The sequence below is a fragment of the Dryobates pubescens genome, chromosome Z, assembly GCF_014839835.1.
Source record: "Dryobates pubescens isolate bDryPub1 chromosome Z, bDryPub1.pri, whole genome shotgun sequence".
Taxonomy (NCBI): domain Eukaryota; kingdom Metazoa; phylum Chordata; class Aves; order Piciformes; family Picidae; genus Dryobates; species Dryobates pubescens.
Window position 1 is genome coordinate 54,354,302 of NC_071657.1, and position 15,697 is coordinate 54,369,998.

The 15,697-nt window shown below is 39.5% G+C and overlaps 1 protein-coding gene across 1 annotated transcript; it reads right to left on the reverse strand.

The window, feature by feature from the left end:
• Window positions 1-6,912: 6,912 nt before the first annotated feature.
• On the reverse strand, window positions 6,913-14,971 carry MLANA (melan-A). The gene is made up of 5 exons (XM_009908973.2): window positions 14,837-14,971; window positions 13,911-14,009; window positions 9,426-9,522; window positions 8,536-8,637; window positions 6,913-7,023 (listed from the first exon to the last, which is right to left on the reverse strand). The coding sequence occupies exons 2-5, from the start codon at window positions 13,982-13,984 to the stop codon at window positions 6,955-6,957; spliced, it is 342 nt and encodes a 113-aa protein (XP_009907275.1). The 5' UTR covers window positions 13,985-14,009; window positions 14,837-14,971; the 3' UTR covers window positions 6,913-6,954.
• Between the last annotated feature and the right edge of the window lie 726 nt (window positions 14,972-15,697).

Consider the following 15,697-nt stretch of genomic DNA (forward strand, 5'->3'; position numbering starts at 1 on the left):
ATAAAAATGTTTGACTTGTTGAAGAGGCCCCTTCTGCAAACGTGACACAGATTATGTTCCTTTTTAAATATTTTCCTTTGAACTACACTGACATACTTTAAGATCTTGATAAACATGTCTTCTTTTCTCAATATAATTGATTTGCTGATCAGTCATCATGCCTGGGTATCTGTCACAAATTTGGAAACCAGGATAATGTGTCATGCCAAGTATGATTGGTCGAGAAGTTCTGCAGGAGGTTGGTGTTCTTACAGCATCTTTTATTTCAGTCTGAGCTCACAGAAATGGTATGCGAAAGCACAGTAATCATTAATTGTGTATAATATTTCTTGAAATTAAATTTACTATCTACAAAGTGTATTAAAATGTACATAAATACGATTTTTCACCTTTTGCAGATAAAGACAGTGAAGTACAGAGGTTTTGTGCAACATAAAAGAACTGGGAACAGGATCCTTGGTCCCCTGACTCCTCTTCAATAACTAAAGCATCCCATCCGTAACTGAAGGTTAGATAACTGGATTACTGCTTTATTTCTCCCTACTTTTGGTTTTACAAAGAAGAGAAATTCATTAGAAAACTGAATTGTTTTCAAGAATGTGAGTGACACTGACAGGTAGTGTTTACAAAAATTAAATGTCACAGGGAAACAGGATAGGAAAGGAACTACTTAAACAGATTTTTGTGATTGTCTTCAGGTTTTAGGACTTAACTTGTCAATATTGATGTCATAAAAAGAAGACAATACATGTTCATACATTCCTTTTAGTAGATGTTAAAGTACAAGATCAGTCTGTTTTGGTTATCTCTAGGTCATGGGCACCTAGGACCAGCATATACACTGAAATCGTGTACACATAACGTGCTAGTACTTGTAGAATCATTCCTCACTCCCTTTTCTATTAGTAAAACAGAATATCAAAGAAGGGTTAGTGATTAGGTTATTACTCTGTAATCATAGGATGTGTTGCTAATAATAAGGAAAATGTGGCATTTTGATGGAATCAGTTTATACAGTATAAAAAGCAGGTATTTTAGCATGATAACTACATTTTAACTACCAAGCAGGATGAATTGCTTACATTTTTTTAGCAAAAAAGCTCTTGCCAATTCATGTTAGCAATATGCCAATGCTAAAATTACAATAGTTTGAGGTTTTCCTGGCCAGTATTCTACTTGTTCCTGCCTGTAGCGTGTTTTTCCACAAGGTGATCTTAGAAGAACCTTTAGTAGACAAATAGACCAAGTGGGGGAGGCCTGTCCTGAGGTATTTTCCTCTCGTAGCCTAAGAAATTGATGCAAAACCGTAACCTTTTATTGAAAACCAGCCTGTGTTTGAAAGTGAATTTCTTACTTTGGCACATAGAATGCCAGTGAAACCACTGGTACTGCAGTCAAAGCTTGTATGAGCTGCACCTGGGACTAGATATTTTTTCTTGCTAGTGACAGAGAATAGAGAATTCCAATAGAGAATGCTTAGTGAGAAGAGCAAGAAGTTGAACAAGTGTGAGTTAATTTTGCCCAGTATGCATACACAGCCTCCAACTGTAATTTGAGAATTGTGTGTATTCTGTCCGGACTTGTTAGTAACATGAAAGAACAAATTTTTCAGCCAGAGAATCAAGATACTGGAAAAGGGCGAGCAGCGATTCAGAGAAGCAAAGCAAGAAACTACAGTGGAGATAGAAGCATCTAATTGCTTCTCTAGTTTAACACGTGGTAGAAGGGGTGCATGAATACTGCTGAAAACCAGAAGCTTTGAATGAGTAATTGACTGTGAACTGCATTATTGTCCTTCCTGTTGGTGAAGCCAAAAATCCAAGAGGTGCAGAACATGTGGACTGCTTGTCCTGGGGATTATGCATGTAAGAAAGACAGGCTTTGTAAATCTGTGTCAACACCAAAAACTTTCAGGAAGAGATTTCTGGAGACAGAGAAATAGGAGTAATTCATTAAAAGGTAGGTATCTGATACCTTTTAATTCTTGCAAGTATGATTCTGCAGGAGACTAATGTTCAGCAAACATTCACACTTAACACACAATTCTGTTGTTTTACCTCAAATTCTGAAGCAGTTCCAAGATATTTCTGAAAACGTTTATTAGATGACAAGCCTAAAGTTCTTCCTGCAAACAACTGCAGACAGCAAATCTAGCACTGAATAGTGTCTGAAAGGGGCAGCTGTTTTGCTCCTGGATATCAGTAAAGGCTTACTTGGGGTGCAAGTGATGGTATGCAGAAACAGAAATCAGTCACTTCTGCCAATTAAATGGGAAAGGACAAACTGATAGAAAGAATTAGAAAATGCTCAACAAAAAAACAGCTACAGGAATGCATCTGATGGTAAATTCAAAGAAAAGAGCCAGGATCAAGGAAGCCTGCATTTCTGTGTAATGTGCAACAGAGCAATCTGTTTCTTCTATCCAGAATGGAAGCTGGCAGAGTTGAATTTATCTCCCAAAAATCAGGTTTGAGGCTGCCCAATAGGCAGGTGCCGTTAAGGCTGCCTGGAGGGGGGTGGAAGCTGGACCCCAAGCCTTATGTTTCAGAGGGGCGACTGCATGTGTCAGAGGCCGTGAGAGAAAGCATGTGCAGTTTGCCCACCATATAAACATTGGTGGGATTTGAATGGCTAATGTGCCATTGGGCTGTTCAGTTTTCAAAAAGGGAATTTATAGGGTGAGACTTTGAATCCTTGTTTACTCATTGCTCGCACGCTCGCTGATCTCTTATCTCTCTTCTTCCCTCCCCACCCCACCCCCAATTCGTTAATGGGATTCAAAGCGGTGACAAGCACCTACTTGCTCCTGTCTTCAGGGCAATTAGCTTCTTTTGTTTTAGCAGCATAGTACTTGAGTCGGGCCTCCACCACAGCACTGTGCTCTTTCTCTCACATCCTCTAATTTTGGATACTGCCCTTTTGGACTCTTAACTATGAACTCAGGACATCGCTTCGTTCAGCAAAGGTTTTGGTAGATAACGGCTCGGTGGTTCGTAACTTATGCTAATGTACCCGGTTATTTCCAAGGTTTATAACTTGCTTACCTGTTGGTTAGCTCCGTTGTGAACTCGAGGTGGTCCGTCTATGCTACCCGAGGCAGTATTGCTGTTTGGTTTCATGTGTATAGGGAGATTCCAGTTTGTTCCTCTGTATTACAAGTTCTGATTGTTCTAGACTGTTATTCTACTTTTATTAGCCTTCTATCGAGTGTAATTAACCTACCATCATCTGGGCAAATGAACCTGAATCAAATAGGCTCAGAAAAATATTTTTTTATATTAAATCATATTCATATATTTCCAGCCTATAAATCTATATAAACTAGATTGAGAACAAGAGGCAGTAACTGAGGCTTGTAGCTTAGATGGTCAATGGTGTCATCACAGTGGATTCTACATACTCTCCTTTTTGTTCCTGGTAAAACTAGCCTAGTAAGTCTCTGGCTAGCTTTTGGTGAGGAATTTGAAAAGGACAAGGCTCTGTCCTTTATAATTCCTATGAGCACAAGGCATTTAGGAACACTCCTACTCCCCCAAAAAATGTGGCTCTTTTGCATTGGCCCAAGAGTGGAATCTGTGTGGACGAAACATCTTGAAGAGCTAGATTTTTGCAGCAAGAGAAATAATAGCTCTTTTGCTTTACTAGAAACCAAGCTGCCTTTGAGCTGAGCATTTTCTGGGGGGAAGTAAAATTAAAATTGGAGGATTGTGTAAGGATGCAGAACGCAGAGGGTTGACTTGAAGAAAGTGTACAAGGGCTGTTTTTAGATGTAAGCATGCATGGAATGTCTAGGTAGTAGCTGTAGATAGCTTTTACTTTATACTGCTGATACTTCATCTTTATTATGGTATGTAAAATTCAGTGCACATATGTGGCCAATAGATGACACTGGAAACTTTCAAGCCCTTTTCAGGTCTAACAGGAAATAAAATGTTTCTTAAATGGTGTGAGCACACAATAGTCATCAGTTTTATTGCACAGGTTAATAAGCAGTCAACAGAAAAGTACAAATGAATAAATGCTACTTCTCCAAAGCACAAACAAACTCATTAACATTTTCCTTTACATAAGTGAAACTAATTTTGATTTTAAAGTCAAGAGGGTGTACTCTTCTATCTCAGAAATGCATAGACATACATCAACAAAGTAATTCATATTTTACAAATATTAGACACATGCTGGCAATATTTTATTTAACTGAAAAATTACAAAGAATATGGTTCATAGCAATACAGTTCTTGAGACCAACAGAATCTGTCCACATGCTTCACTGCAGCAGGTATTAAGTTAGAGGAGGCTGTTGATATAAATGTTGCGGTATCATCCTGGCAACCAGATACATATGTACCCATCATGTAACACTGAAATAGTGAGACTAAGATATCAAGTGCTTCCTGCAGGCAGTCCTTAGCATCTTTTGTCACAGCTCTCTGACGTATATGGTATACACCCCGTGGCTGTTAGCCCAGCAGAGATTGCACTTGCCAGAATTTGCTGCATATTACCTTGATGCAATGGCAATACACTGGTATTTTTTTAAGGCTACATTGAGCTTGTAACCTCAGTAGGAATTGGATGACCGAACAGGATCATAGCATGAATGCAAACACTGACTACGCAACTGCCACCGCGATTTACCAATCTAACCAAAATACACTATATTAATGAAAGGGCTGGTTTTCAGGATGTTGTTTGTATCTCCATAAAAGCTTCATAATAGCTATAGAGATGTTACTAAGATACTCTTCCACAGATTAGCTTTAATAACAGTATTTCTACTACTCTGATGGAAGCCATTTCTGACTAGTAGCAAGCAAAGTGTCGTTTCTGGCTATGACCAGCCACCTCTCTTCATCAGCATCCTGAGAGAGAACTCAAATTGCCCTTGAGTTTCTTTGTTTGCTCATTTGTTGGGAGAAAATAAAGCACAAAGATCATGTTTTATGTAATTATAGTTGTAAAGAAAATTTAAAAAGAAGGAGCAGGAGATCTCTGGCTTTTATATCCTTCTTGTACATACATGAGCATACCAGAGAAATTATGAATCTAAGTTTTAGTGACCATTTGTTAACCATTTGTTATCTATCCTTCAGGTATCTGTAAATTTCAAAGTTCAATAGTTCCATGTCTGGCTGCTGAGCAGTTCCAATAATTTTGCCTTACATAGTTCTGGAAATAAATGTTTCTACTTAGTGTTAACTTCCCCGTGAGCTTTTGAAATGCCCAGTAACATAGTTAATGCTGACAATGCTGAAAAATGGATGAGATCAAGTGTTCAGAAATCTAATCACTTCGCTTCTTTATAGTGATTAATCTTTATAGAAATAATTTCTGTTTCTGCTCAATGAATGTGTATGTCAGTTCCATTCAGCTATAGCACCACGCAGTCTTTTGAAAGGATGGTGCCCTAGGGCAGTAGTTTCAGAGTACAGAGATGCTAACGATCATTATCCTCAGGCTTTAGCTTACCAATTTGGGGCGGGGGGTGGGGGGGGGCACACAAAAAAAATAATCAGGCAGCCATTGTGTTCTGCATCTCTGCCTCTTACTATATGCTGGCATTTTGCGCATTTTCATGTGTATTTTCTTCCTCCCACAAAACAAGATCCACAGTATCTTTTCCTGAAAGATGTATATTGTAAATGGCACATTTAAGACAGCTTTTTAAAGTACCTCTACAAATTTCCAAATAATCAACTAAATTTATAAAAATACTGATTGTAACCTTTCACAGCAATTACAGATACTTATTACCTGACATAATCATTTATAATCAACATTTTTATTGCCATTCTAAAAACCTATGTCTTATTATTCATCACTGTACATGGTGTTTATGTTAAGCAAGTATATCTACTATGTTTTTAAAACTTCTTTTGTGTTGGCATATTTGATGACACAGAATTGAATTATTTACTAATAGCAGTAAATAATTGTTTTATGAAGATGGTTTTTCTGCTTTTCATTTTAACTAATGTTGTACAGTTTTAGCTGCCTCCTGCTGTGATAGCAGGACTCTTAAGTAAAAAACAATAACCAAAAAAAACCAAAAGGGAAAGTAAGCAATAACTGCCAATTGTACATAGCCCAATTTCTGTGTATCACACAGTGTTCTGGCAACCTGGAAAAATTAACATCTTGGATGCTGCTATCTTCAGTACTCATCAAGAGACACAGGCTTCACACATTTTCTCTTACTGTTTGGTCATGTTAGAAACAGGTGACATGTAAATCTCTGCAGCTATATAGTTTTTTTGCTGTCGTACAAACCGCCAGTAGGAACATAAAGATAATTGTCATTACACCCACTGACAAGTATAAAATCATATGGTCTCTAAGCAGAAATTCCTGTGTTGCCTGGATTGTGGTTTATAATGTTTTGTTATATGTACATAAACTAGTGAGGTGAAGTGGAAACCTGCTGTAAAACGTAGTTGCTTTTTTGCAGATTAATTTTAGAGCTGCTGGTACAGAAAATGGTTAGTCTTTGCAACAGCACAGGTGGTCGAATGATTTTGTCAATTTTATGACAGATTCTTGTACATCACATTCTAGGGAATAGTTTGTGTGTTTGTTTGGGTGTTTGTTTTTTCTTTTGAAAGAAAGGGAGAGTAAATGGGGATGATGAAAACAACTTCTTACTCCAGTCAGTACTCAATGATACGTACTTACACTTGATAGGTCCATGAAGGATGCAAGTTGATCGGACTTGATATAGTATATTAATCTGACCACAGAAAATGAAACACTTAAAAGCATTCAGATTCATTGCAGCATTTTAAGAACCAGTTGTGTAAACTAAGCAGGAGTAATTTTCATAAAACTGCTAATGAAAGCATGTGATTTTTGTTGTTGTTTAAATTATGTCAGCTTTAGGAAATTTAAGCATATACAAGAAATTGAGAGGGAGCATGAAGAAACAGAATCAGTACATTTGGAGTTTAAGATTTCATGTTATGGTGAATAAGGTGGTGGCAACTGATCTGCAGCTATTTTGTCATAAGCTGGTGGAGCATCAGGTACCTACGGCAGGCAAAATGGGTGAGAAAGATTAAAATGAAACAAGTGAGGTTCAAGAAGATTACATTAAAGATACAGTGAGTTATTTACATTAAAGATGTAAATAAATTACCTTCATATCAGCTATGGTACTATAACTTAAAGTAGCTGAGCGTATTCACTAGGTCTGCCGTAGTTTTTGCTAACATGTTTCTTTTTTATTTTGAATCAGATCAAATTAATTTTGTTTCTATCATTTATCCAAAGAGAGAACTGTATTATAGGGACAGGATTATTATTTTTTAATATATATTGACAATTCAGACTATATTGAAACTTTTCTTTGGAAATCTCGATGTAGCTATGTTGTCTTGTATCCAATGTTAACAGTTTCATCAATTTATTTACAATTGATTGTAAATTAGCTTCCTCTCTATTCACAGACTATTTAAACACACCTGTAACTTGACATTGGTATTTATCAGTTAAGCTATTTAAACATAACTGTTATTGTTGTTGTTTTTTATTATTATTATTGTTGTTGTTATTTTGAATGTTCATCTTTCCATAATGATTAGAGACTAAAACCTTCAAGTTTTATAATATTCCCTGACAATCTTTAACAGGATGCAGTATGCCTGTCACAGTCCATTTATTCTGTCAGAATGGTAGAATGTCTATTGTGGAGATCACAGTATCACAGTATCACAGTATAACTAAGGTTGGAAGAGACCCCAAGGATCATCAAGTCCAACCTGTCCCAACAGACCTCACAACTAGACCATGGCACCAAGTGCCACGTCCAGTCTCCTCTTGAACATGTCCAGGGACGGTGACTCCACCACCTCCGTGGGCAGCCCATTCCAATGACGAATGACTCGCTCAGTGAAGAACTTTTTCCTCACCTCAAGCCTAAACCTCCCCTGGCACAGTTTGAGACTGTGTCCCCTTGTTCTGGTGCTGGTTGCATGGGAGAAGAGACCAACCCCCTCCTGTCTACAACCACCTTTCAGGTAGTTGTAGAGGGCAATGAGGTCTCCCCTGAGCCTCCTCTTCTCCAGGCTAAACAATCCCAGCTCCCTCAGCCTCTCCTCACAGGGCTGTGCTCAAGGCCTCTCCCCAGCCTTGTTGCCCTTCTCTGGACACGTTCAAGTGTCTCGATGTCCTTCTTAAACTGAGGGGCCCAGAACTGGACACAGTACTCAAGGTGTGGCCTAACCAGTGCTGAGTACAGGGGCACAAAAAGATGTTTGTTTCTTCAGTGTATTTCAGCATTCAGGCATTACATCATTCTAATAAATCATACAATGATCATACAACTTAAGATTATTTTTTTTTTAAGAAAAAAATCTTAATAGTATATTTTAAAACCTTTTTTTACAGCAAAAATTGTGCAAAACACTACTTTTTAAGTTAATATAGAGGCATTGAAGACTCTAGGGAGCACATCCAGCAACACACCAATCAGCAACAGTTCACCAAGATCATCTCACCATGTCTCATGATGTTGTAATGACACCTTGAGTTACAACTTACCACAGAATTAAAGTTTCTGTACTCCTGCAGAGCCATTTTGCAGTCCAGCGTTGTTCCCTCCCCTACCATGGTTCGTATTTTGCCCACATTAGAGCTTTTGCTCTGTGATCATGAAGAAATATGGGGAAGATAAAGAGAATGTCATGTCAGGGAAAATTATATATCATTTGATATTTGACAGCACATTTACAGTATGCATTGGAATCCAGCATTAGGGTGTGACACAATGCCAAGAAGAGAGGTAATCTACCTATGGCTTTTTGCTGTCTATGCTGACACATCCTCTCTCTCTTGTATGAGGATTGTACCTTTTTAAAAGTATTTTTTAAAGAAGATGCAAAGTCGAATTTTATAAACAGTGCTTAGAAAGCTCTGCTTTTAAGTAAATCTTAAAACTGCAAGTCAACTTTTTAACAAATCACGCATCACACACGAACATAATATTTACTTAGGTACTTGTAACGGTTACTTTTCCTCTCTGCTGCCTAGATTTACTCTAATCACATTTAGATGTCCTATAAGTCGTGAATATGTTATTTTTCTTTAAATGAAAATACACAGAACTTGTATTTTCAGAAACTTGGGGTTTAGTACATATTAAATATAATGCTTTCTAGAGATAATGTTTTCTATTGATGTGTTGTGCAAAGTTGGACTGGCTTAATGTCCCTATGCTTCTGCTTCCTCTTTACTCCGTTGCCTGATTTGCATGGTCTTCAGGTCAAGGTGTGTTCATATTGTATGGTTTTGCCTGTGTACATGTCAGTGTATATATTGCCCAAGATAATGATGTCCTATTACAGATCTGATGTTCTTTGCATTATTGTAATGCAAATAATGATAATGTTGTCAAAACACCAGCCTGCTAGAAAGTGAGCTGTTGTGCTTACCCGCAGACTTTTATAGCCACTACGTCTTTTGTAGTACCAGCAGCCAAAGATAAGTAAAATTGCCAGAACCAAAATGAAGAGTCCAATACCCAGAGCTCTGTTGGGAAAGCAAAGCAAACTAATTAATACCGGAACTAGATGCATGCTTCTGGGAGCAAGAATGATTACAGCCAAAGTTTGTATCAGTGTCCTTTTGACTAGAAGAAGTAAAGTTTGTATCAGTATCCTTTTAACTCAGAAAATAGAAAAAGTATCAGTAACCTCAGCCAGTCTCTGTGGATGAAGCAGTGAGATAAATTTTCTGCCAAGTTCTTAAACATTTTAAAAATTAGGAATAATATGTTGCTTTGAGGATAATAATCCACCACTGACTACTGCTTCAAGAAATCCCTGCCTGTAAATGCAGCAAACAGCACTGTGATATTGGAAGAGAATGTGAAATAAATTAAATGCCACACCTGCAGCAACACAGATCACGTTCATTTCTTATATTGCTCTAGGCAGCAAGTATTGAGAATTGTATCTTAATTGCATCATGTTGCTACAACTGCCGATGACAGGATTTTTTGAATACATAAAACACTGCACAACCTCAAAACTCAAGGAAGTAACATTGACTTACTGAGAAAGAGCTCTGCAAAACGCTTAAAGAGAAAGGAGGACAGGGGATAAAAATGACCACAAGTCAGAATAAGCCCATTCTAACCTACTTTTATATATCTTGTATCTAGTCATCCTGCAGCAATTTACCATCGGGCTTCTCCATTGGGACTGAAGAGGGCAGTATGTGACTTTGATCAGAGGCCTTTTATATCTATTTGCTATCACTTTCACTGACTCAGAGTCTTATGAAGGAGTGTGATTTGAGAAGCCTGAAAGAAGATGCAACCGGATGTGTGTGGCAGAACAGGCTGTCTTTTTGCCTGAACTGCCTATGTGATGTTTGAAGCACGAAGCCCCTTGGAGCTAAAGGAATTTTCTCTATCACAATTACCTGAATTCTTGTAGTTGCTCCTACCTTTTCAAGCCTTCATGTTGGCTGGAGATCACTTTAACCCCAGAAGCTCATGGCACTCCTCCTGCAGCTGTGTTACAGCTGATTGTAAAAGTTATAAAATGGCCCACTGGTTTTGTTACTGTCCCCAGTACAGTTAAAATTTGGAGGCTGTTTCACCAAGCAACTGTCAGCTGTTCTACATTTTTGGGACTTGCTTTGTGGTTTTCACGTGCTCCATAGCTTTAGTCATCCATCCATTAGCCTGTGTCTCTCACAGACCGTATGTCATTCCTGGACTTGGTGATTTTAACTGTGTGTTTGCTGTCTAACCTCCTTCCCTACCTATTCTGAGGCTAGTATGAAAAATACATTGTGCATGTGCATTTTCTTGCAATTCCAGTTAAAGCTGCAGCTGTGCTGTTAGGAATCTGTGCTGGTATATTGAATGAGTCCTCTGGTACTGGAAGGAGAGCATAACTTTTCCCTCACATATCTAGAAAAAATGCTTGCAATTGCAGCCGCTGAAGTTCATGGCAGTTGGAGGTGAGCGCACACAGTTTCAAATGCACAGCATGACTAGCCAGCATCTTACTTTGGAGAACTGAACTGCTTTGGAAGACTATGAGAGAGCCTTCCCCTTTGTGTATTCTCTCTGCCAACGGAAGAATGTGGAGAAACAAATAGCTAACAATACAAGTGACAGCTGTGGGTGTGAGTGACCACTCTCCAAGTTTGGCAGACAGTAACCCATTACCAGAAGCACTAGCTGCATACGGGTATCCAAACACAGGGAAATTTTTGTCTTAATTAATCACAGAATGTTAGGGGCTGGAAAGGACCTCAAAAGATCATCTAGTCAAACCCCCTGCCAGAGCAGGATCACCTAGAGCAGGTCACACAGGAATGCATGCAGGCAGGTCTTGAACGTCTCCAGAGAGGGAGATTCCACAGCCCCCCTGGGGAGCCTGTTCCAGTGTTCCATCACCTTCAAAATGAAATATTTTTTCCTGGTGTTTACATGAAACTTTCTGTGCCTCAACTTCCACACATTTCCCCTTGTCCTGTCATTTGGCATCACCAAGAAGAGCCTGGCTCCATCCTCTTGGCACTCACCCGTTACATATTTAGAAACATTAATGACATCACCCCCTAGTCCCCTCTTCTCCAAACTAAAGAGCCCCAGCTCCCTCAGTCTCTCCTCATAAGGAAGATGTTCCACTCCATTAATCATTTTTGTGGCTCTGCACTGGACTCTTTCAAGCAGTTCCCTGTCTTTCTTGGACTGAGGGGCCCAGAACTGGACACAATATTCCAGATGTGGCCTCATCAGGGCAGAGCAGAGGGGGAGGAGAACCTCTCTCAACCTACTAACCACACCTTTCTAATGCACCCCAGAATGGCATTGGGCTTCTTGGCCACAAGAGCTCATTGCTGGCTCATGGTCAACCTTCCATCCACTAGGACCTCCAGGTCCCTTTCCCCTTCACTGCTCTCCAGAAGGTCAGTCCCCAACCTATACTGATACATGGGTTTGTTCTTCCCCAGGTGCAAGACTCTACACTTGCTTTTGTTGAATTTTATTCAATTTCTCCCTGCCCAACACTCCAGCCTGTCCAGGTCTCACTGTATGGCAGCACAATCCTCTGCTGTCAGCCACTCCACCCAGTTTGGTGTCATCAGCAAACTTCCTGACAGTGCACTCTGTTCCTTCATCCAGGTTGTTGATGAACAGTACTGGTCCCAGTACTCACCCCTGGGGGACTGCACTAGATGTAGGTCTCCAACTGGACTCTTTCTTATTAACCACAACTCTCTGACTTCTTTCCTTCAAACACTTCCCAATCCACCTCACTACCTGATCATCCAGACCACACTTTCTCAGTTTAGCTGCAAGGATGCTGTGGGAGACAGTGCCAAATGCTTTACTGAAATCAAGGTAAACCATATCCACAGCTCTACCATCATCTGTCCACCTGGTTATGTCCTCATAAAAGGCTATCGTTTTGTTCAGACATGCCTTCCCCTTGGTAAAACCATGTTGACTGCTCCTCCTAATGACCCTCTTGTCCTTGATGTGCCTAAGGTCAACACCAAGAATAAGTTGCTGCATCACCTTTCCAGGGATAGAGGTGAGGCTGACCAGTCTGTAGTTAGCTTGGTCCTCCTTCTTACCCTTTTTGAGGATTGGGGTGACATTTGCCTTCCTCCAGTCCCCAGGCACCTCTCCTGTCTGCCATGACTTACCAAAGATGGTGGAGAGTGGTCTGGCAATGCCCTCCACCAGCTCCCTCAGCACCCACAGGTGCATGCCATCAGGACTATGGATGTCCAGATGACTTAACTGTTCCCTAACCCAACCCTCATCAACCCAGTCCTCATCATCCAAGGAAAACTCCTCCTTTGTCATGTCCTACTCTGGGCCCCCAGGGGTCTGGGGCTCCTGAGGGCAGTCTCCAGCAGTATAGATGGAGACAAAGAAGGGATTTAGTAACTCCACCTTGTTTGTATGCTCTGGCACCATGCAGCCACCTCATTCAGCAGTGATCTTATGTTGCCTCTAGTGTTAGTTTTTCCTGCAGTGTATTTGAAGAAGCCCTTTCTCTTGTCCTTGACCTCCCTTGCAAGGTTGAATTCCAAGGAGGCCTCAGCTTTCCTAGCTGCCTCCCTACATCTTATGACAACAGTCATATACTCCTCCCATGTGGCCAGCCCCTCCCCCCATGATCTGTAGACACTCTTCTTCCGCTTGAGTTTGCCCAGCAGTTCCCTACTTAACCATGCAAGCCTCCTGGCTCCCTTTTTCAATTTCCTACTTGTTGGAGTGCACTGATCTTGAGCCTGGAAGAAGTGGTCCTTGAATATTAACAAACTATCATGGGCCCCTTTGCCTTTTAGAACCCATCACCAGTGGAATAGTGTCTCTGGTAATCCAAGACCCAACATATTTTATTGTAAGCCAAAACTAACAAAGCATTAACTTGACTTACTTCCGCTTAAATGGAGTCTCACCCAGAAAGAATTTACTGAGAGTCACGTTTTTATAGCACTGATGACTCCATCTGCTTTTGGATGGATGGTGTTTTACCCTTTCTCTGGGGTTTTCACTTAAAATATTATTTAAGGTGAGACCAGTGTCCCTTTGAGGTACAGGAAACAGGTTATATGGATCAAGAGATACAGCTTAAAGATCACCTGTCAACAGCCTCTGAAGAAAATCCTAATTAGACCTCAATATAACTGTAAATATAAAGGTTAATGACTTAGACTTCTGATCATATGATGAAGCTCTAGATTCTTCCAACTTATTTTTCTAATTGAGGGCCTTTTTTGATTCTGCAACAACAAACATTAGAGACAACGACAGGACAGCTAAAGTGCATTCCACCTATATACAACAGCAACTTTTTCTGATACTACGTTTTACATTTCATTCACTTTTTTTTTCCCCACTAGCTGACACGGTAGCATAGGTTCTACTTCATGCTTACTCTTCCACTGCAATATAGCTGGCTCCTTTGCCTCTGTGAAAGTTGCCATCTGGATAGTGACTTCCTCTGGGCATCCTGTGAGTTTGGTCCTGCTCAAACCTACAGGATAAAAATACAGTTACTCAGTGCAATAAAGAGTTTGTTATCTTCAAAGCATAATATCAACCTTTTTGGTTTAGTGGGAGCATTTTAAGGTGGCAGGACAATCTGTTATCTTCAGAAATCCAGTAGATCCATATACATATGCCACTGTCCCAATTTAAGGACAAGCTCAAAACCGTAACTATAGGCTACATTTGAATAGCTCCTCTGACATCAAAGTGCTTGTTGAACGCTGAATAAAACAGAGAAGAATTTTACATGGTCTCTAAGTACTAAGCAATGGCACACTTCTAAAGTAAACCTTAGGAATACACAAAGAAAGGCAATTTACCTGGACAAGAAAAGCTATTCAGAAGAAGAAAAACTAATACTGTCCTTACAAGTAGTTGTTTCTTTATTCCCTGCTCAGTGGCTAGATTTTCTATCCGAATAAATGCTCAGAGATCTGTTGGTTTTCATGTGGTTATACCAATTTATGTCCAGTGACTATATTGCTTAGATGTGTATAGAAACTTATAAACTTAAATTTCAGTCTTAAGGAAGTAATGGACTCTGAACAGTTACAAATTGAACTGATCAAATATAGTGAGGAAATCCATAAGTGCTAAGAATGTTTCTGGTATTTAAACAGCACAGAAAACCCTACTTGATAGTATCCTCCTAATCTACCTACTCTGCAAAGTATAAACATGGTGACTGACAAAGAGAATTCTAGACAAGGAAACATTTTCAGAGTTCACTTACAGATAGTCAAGTCTCTTCTGAAGCAGAACTTCAAAGCAGTACAGAAAATTATTATTAGAATGAAAGAATACAAATCTTACCTCCTTCAGACCTGTATTCTGTCTGTTAACTTAACAGCATGTACAGCTTTCTTTTCCTTGACTTGGTCTGTTTTTTCTTCTTTGATCTGTTCTCTTATGACTATCACGAGTTTAAATTCCTTTCAGTACAGCTTCTGAATGCATTAATTAACATGAACGAGGTAAGGAGATAACTTTCCGTTTTCTTCTTACAGTCTACATGCCTCCCTCCTAATAAAGAGCTCAAAAATCTGTTATTGATTTATTACATATTCTCAGAGAAACTGCTCAACACCATTTTACCTGCCTAATCAGTACTAGCTCTAGAGCACACAGACTACTTCTACATTCAAACAAGTTTTGATTTAGGGCTGATTATTTTATGACAGAGGGGTGGTGCCTTCACATGTGCTTAAGTATAGCTTTGTTTATGCAGACTTTTTACACCATTGTAACACTGGGAACTAGTATAGTTGGAGCAAAACTCATAGATGGATGTTGTTATGCTGTGATAGATCAGGGCAAGTACAGTTCATTCTGTACTGGTAAGCAAATGCTGCAACAAACAGCGTCTGTCTTATGGGTTGCAGAAACAGAAAATCCTGGTTTCCTATGGATTTGTGTGAATTGTCTGAGCTTACACTTCAGTAATTCCCTTTATGTCACCAGGCAAGAATTGGCAACCTGTGATTAAGTCAGAGGTCTGGGCACTGAGATGGGCCAGCAGCGTTAGTTACTGCCAAAAAAACAACAGAACCAAAGCCCCCAAAGATATTAATGTGTATTGTGCTTGTCATTTTTGCCAGTGAATCATTGATTTGTGCCTCTCTATCCAGCCACCTCTTTTGTTTTTTTCTTAAAGTTTCAGGAACTCAAAATTCC

What these genes read in the sequence shown, in the direction of transcription:
- MLANA (XM_009908973.2), bottom strand. Translation starts at nt 13,984, where the DNA reads ATGCCCAGAGGAAGTCACTATCCAGATGGCAACTTTCACAGAGGCAAA. An exon ending in GTGGCTATAAAAGTCTGCGG is followed by an intron (nt 8,638 to 9,425) that starts GTAAGCACAACA and finishes TCATGATCACAG; the next exon opens with AGCAAAAGCTCTAATGTGGG. An exon ending in ACAGAAACTTTAATTCTGTG is followed by an intron (nt 7,024 to 8,535) that starts GTAAGTTGTAAC and finishes TGCCTGCCGTAG; the next exon opens with GTACCTGATGCTCCACCAGC.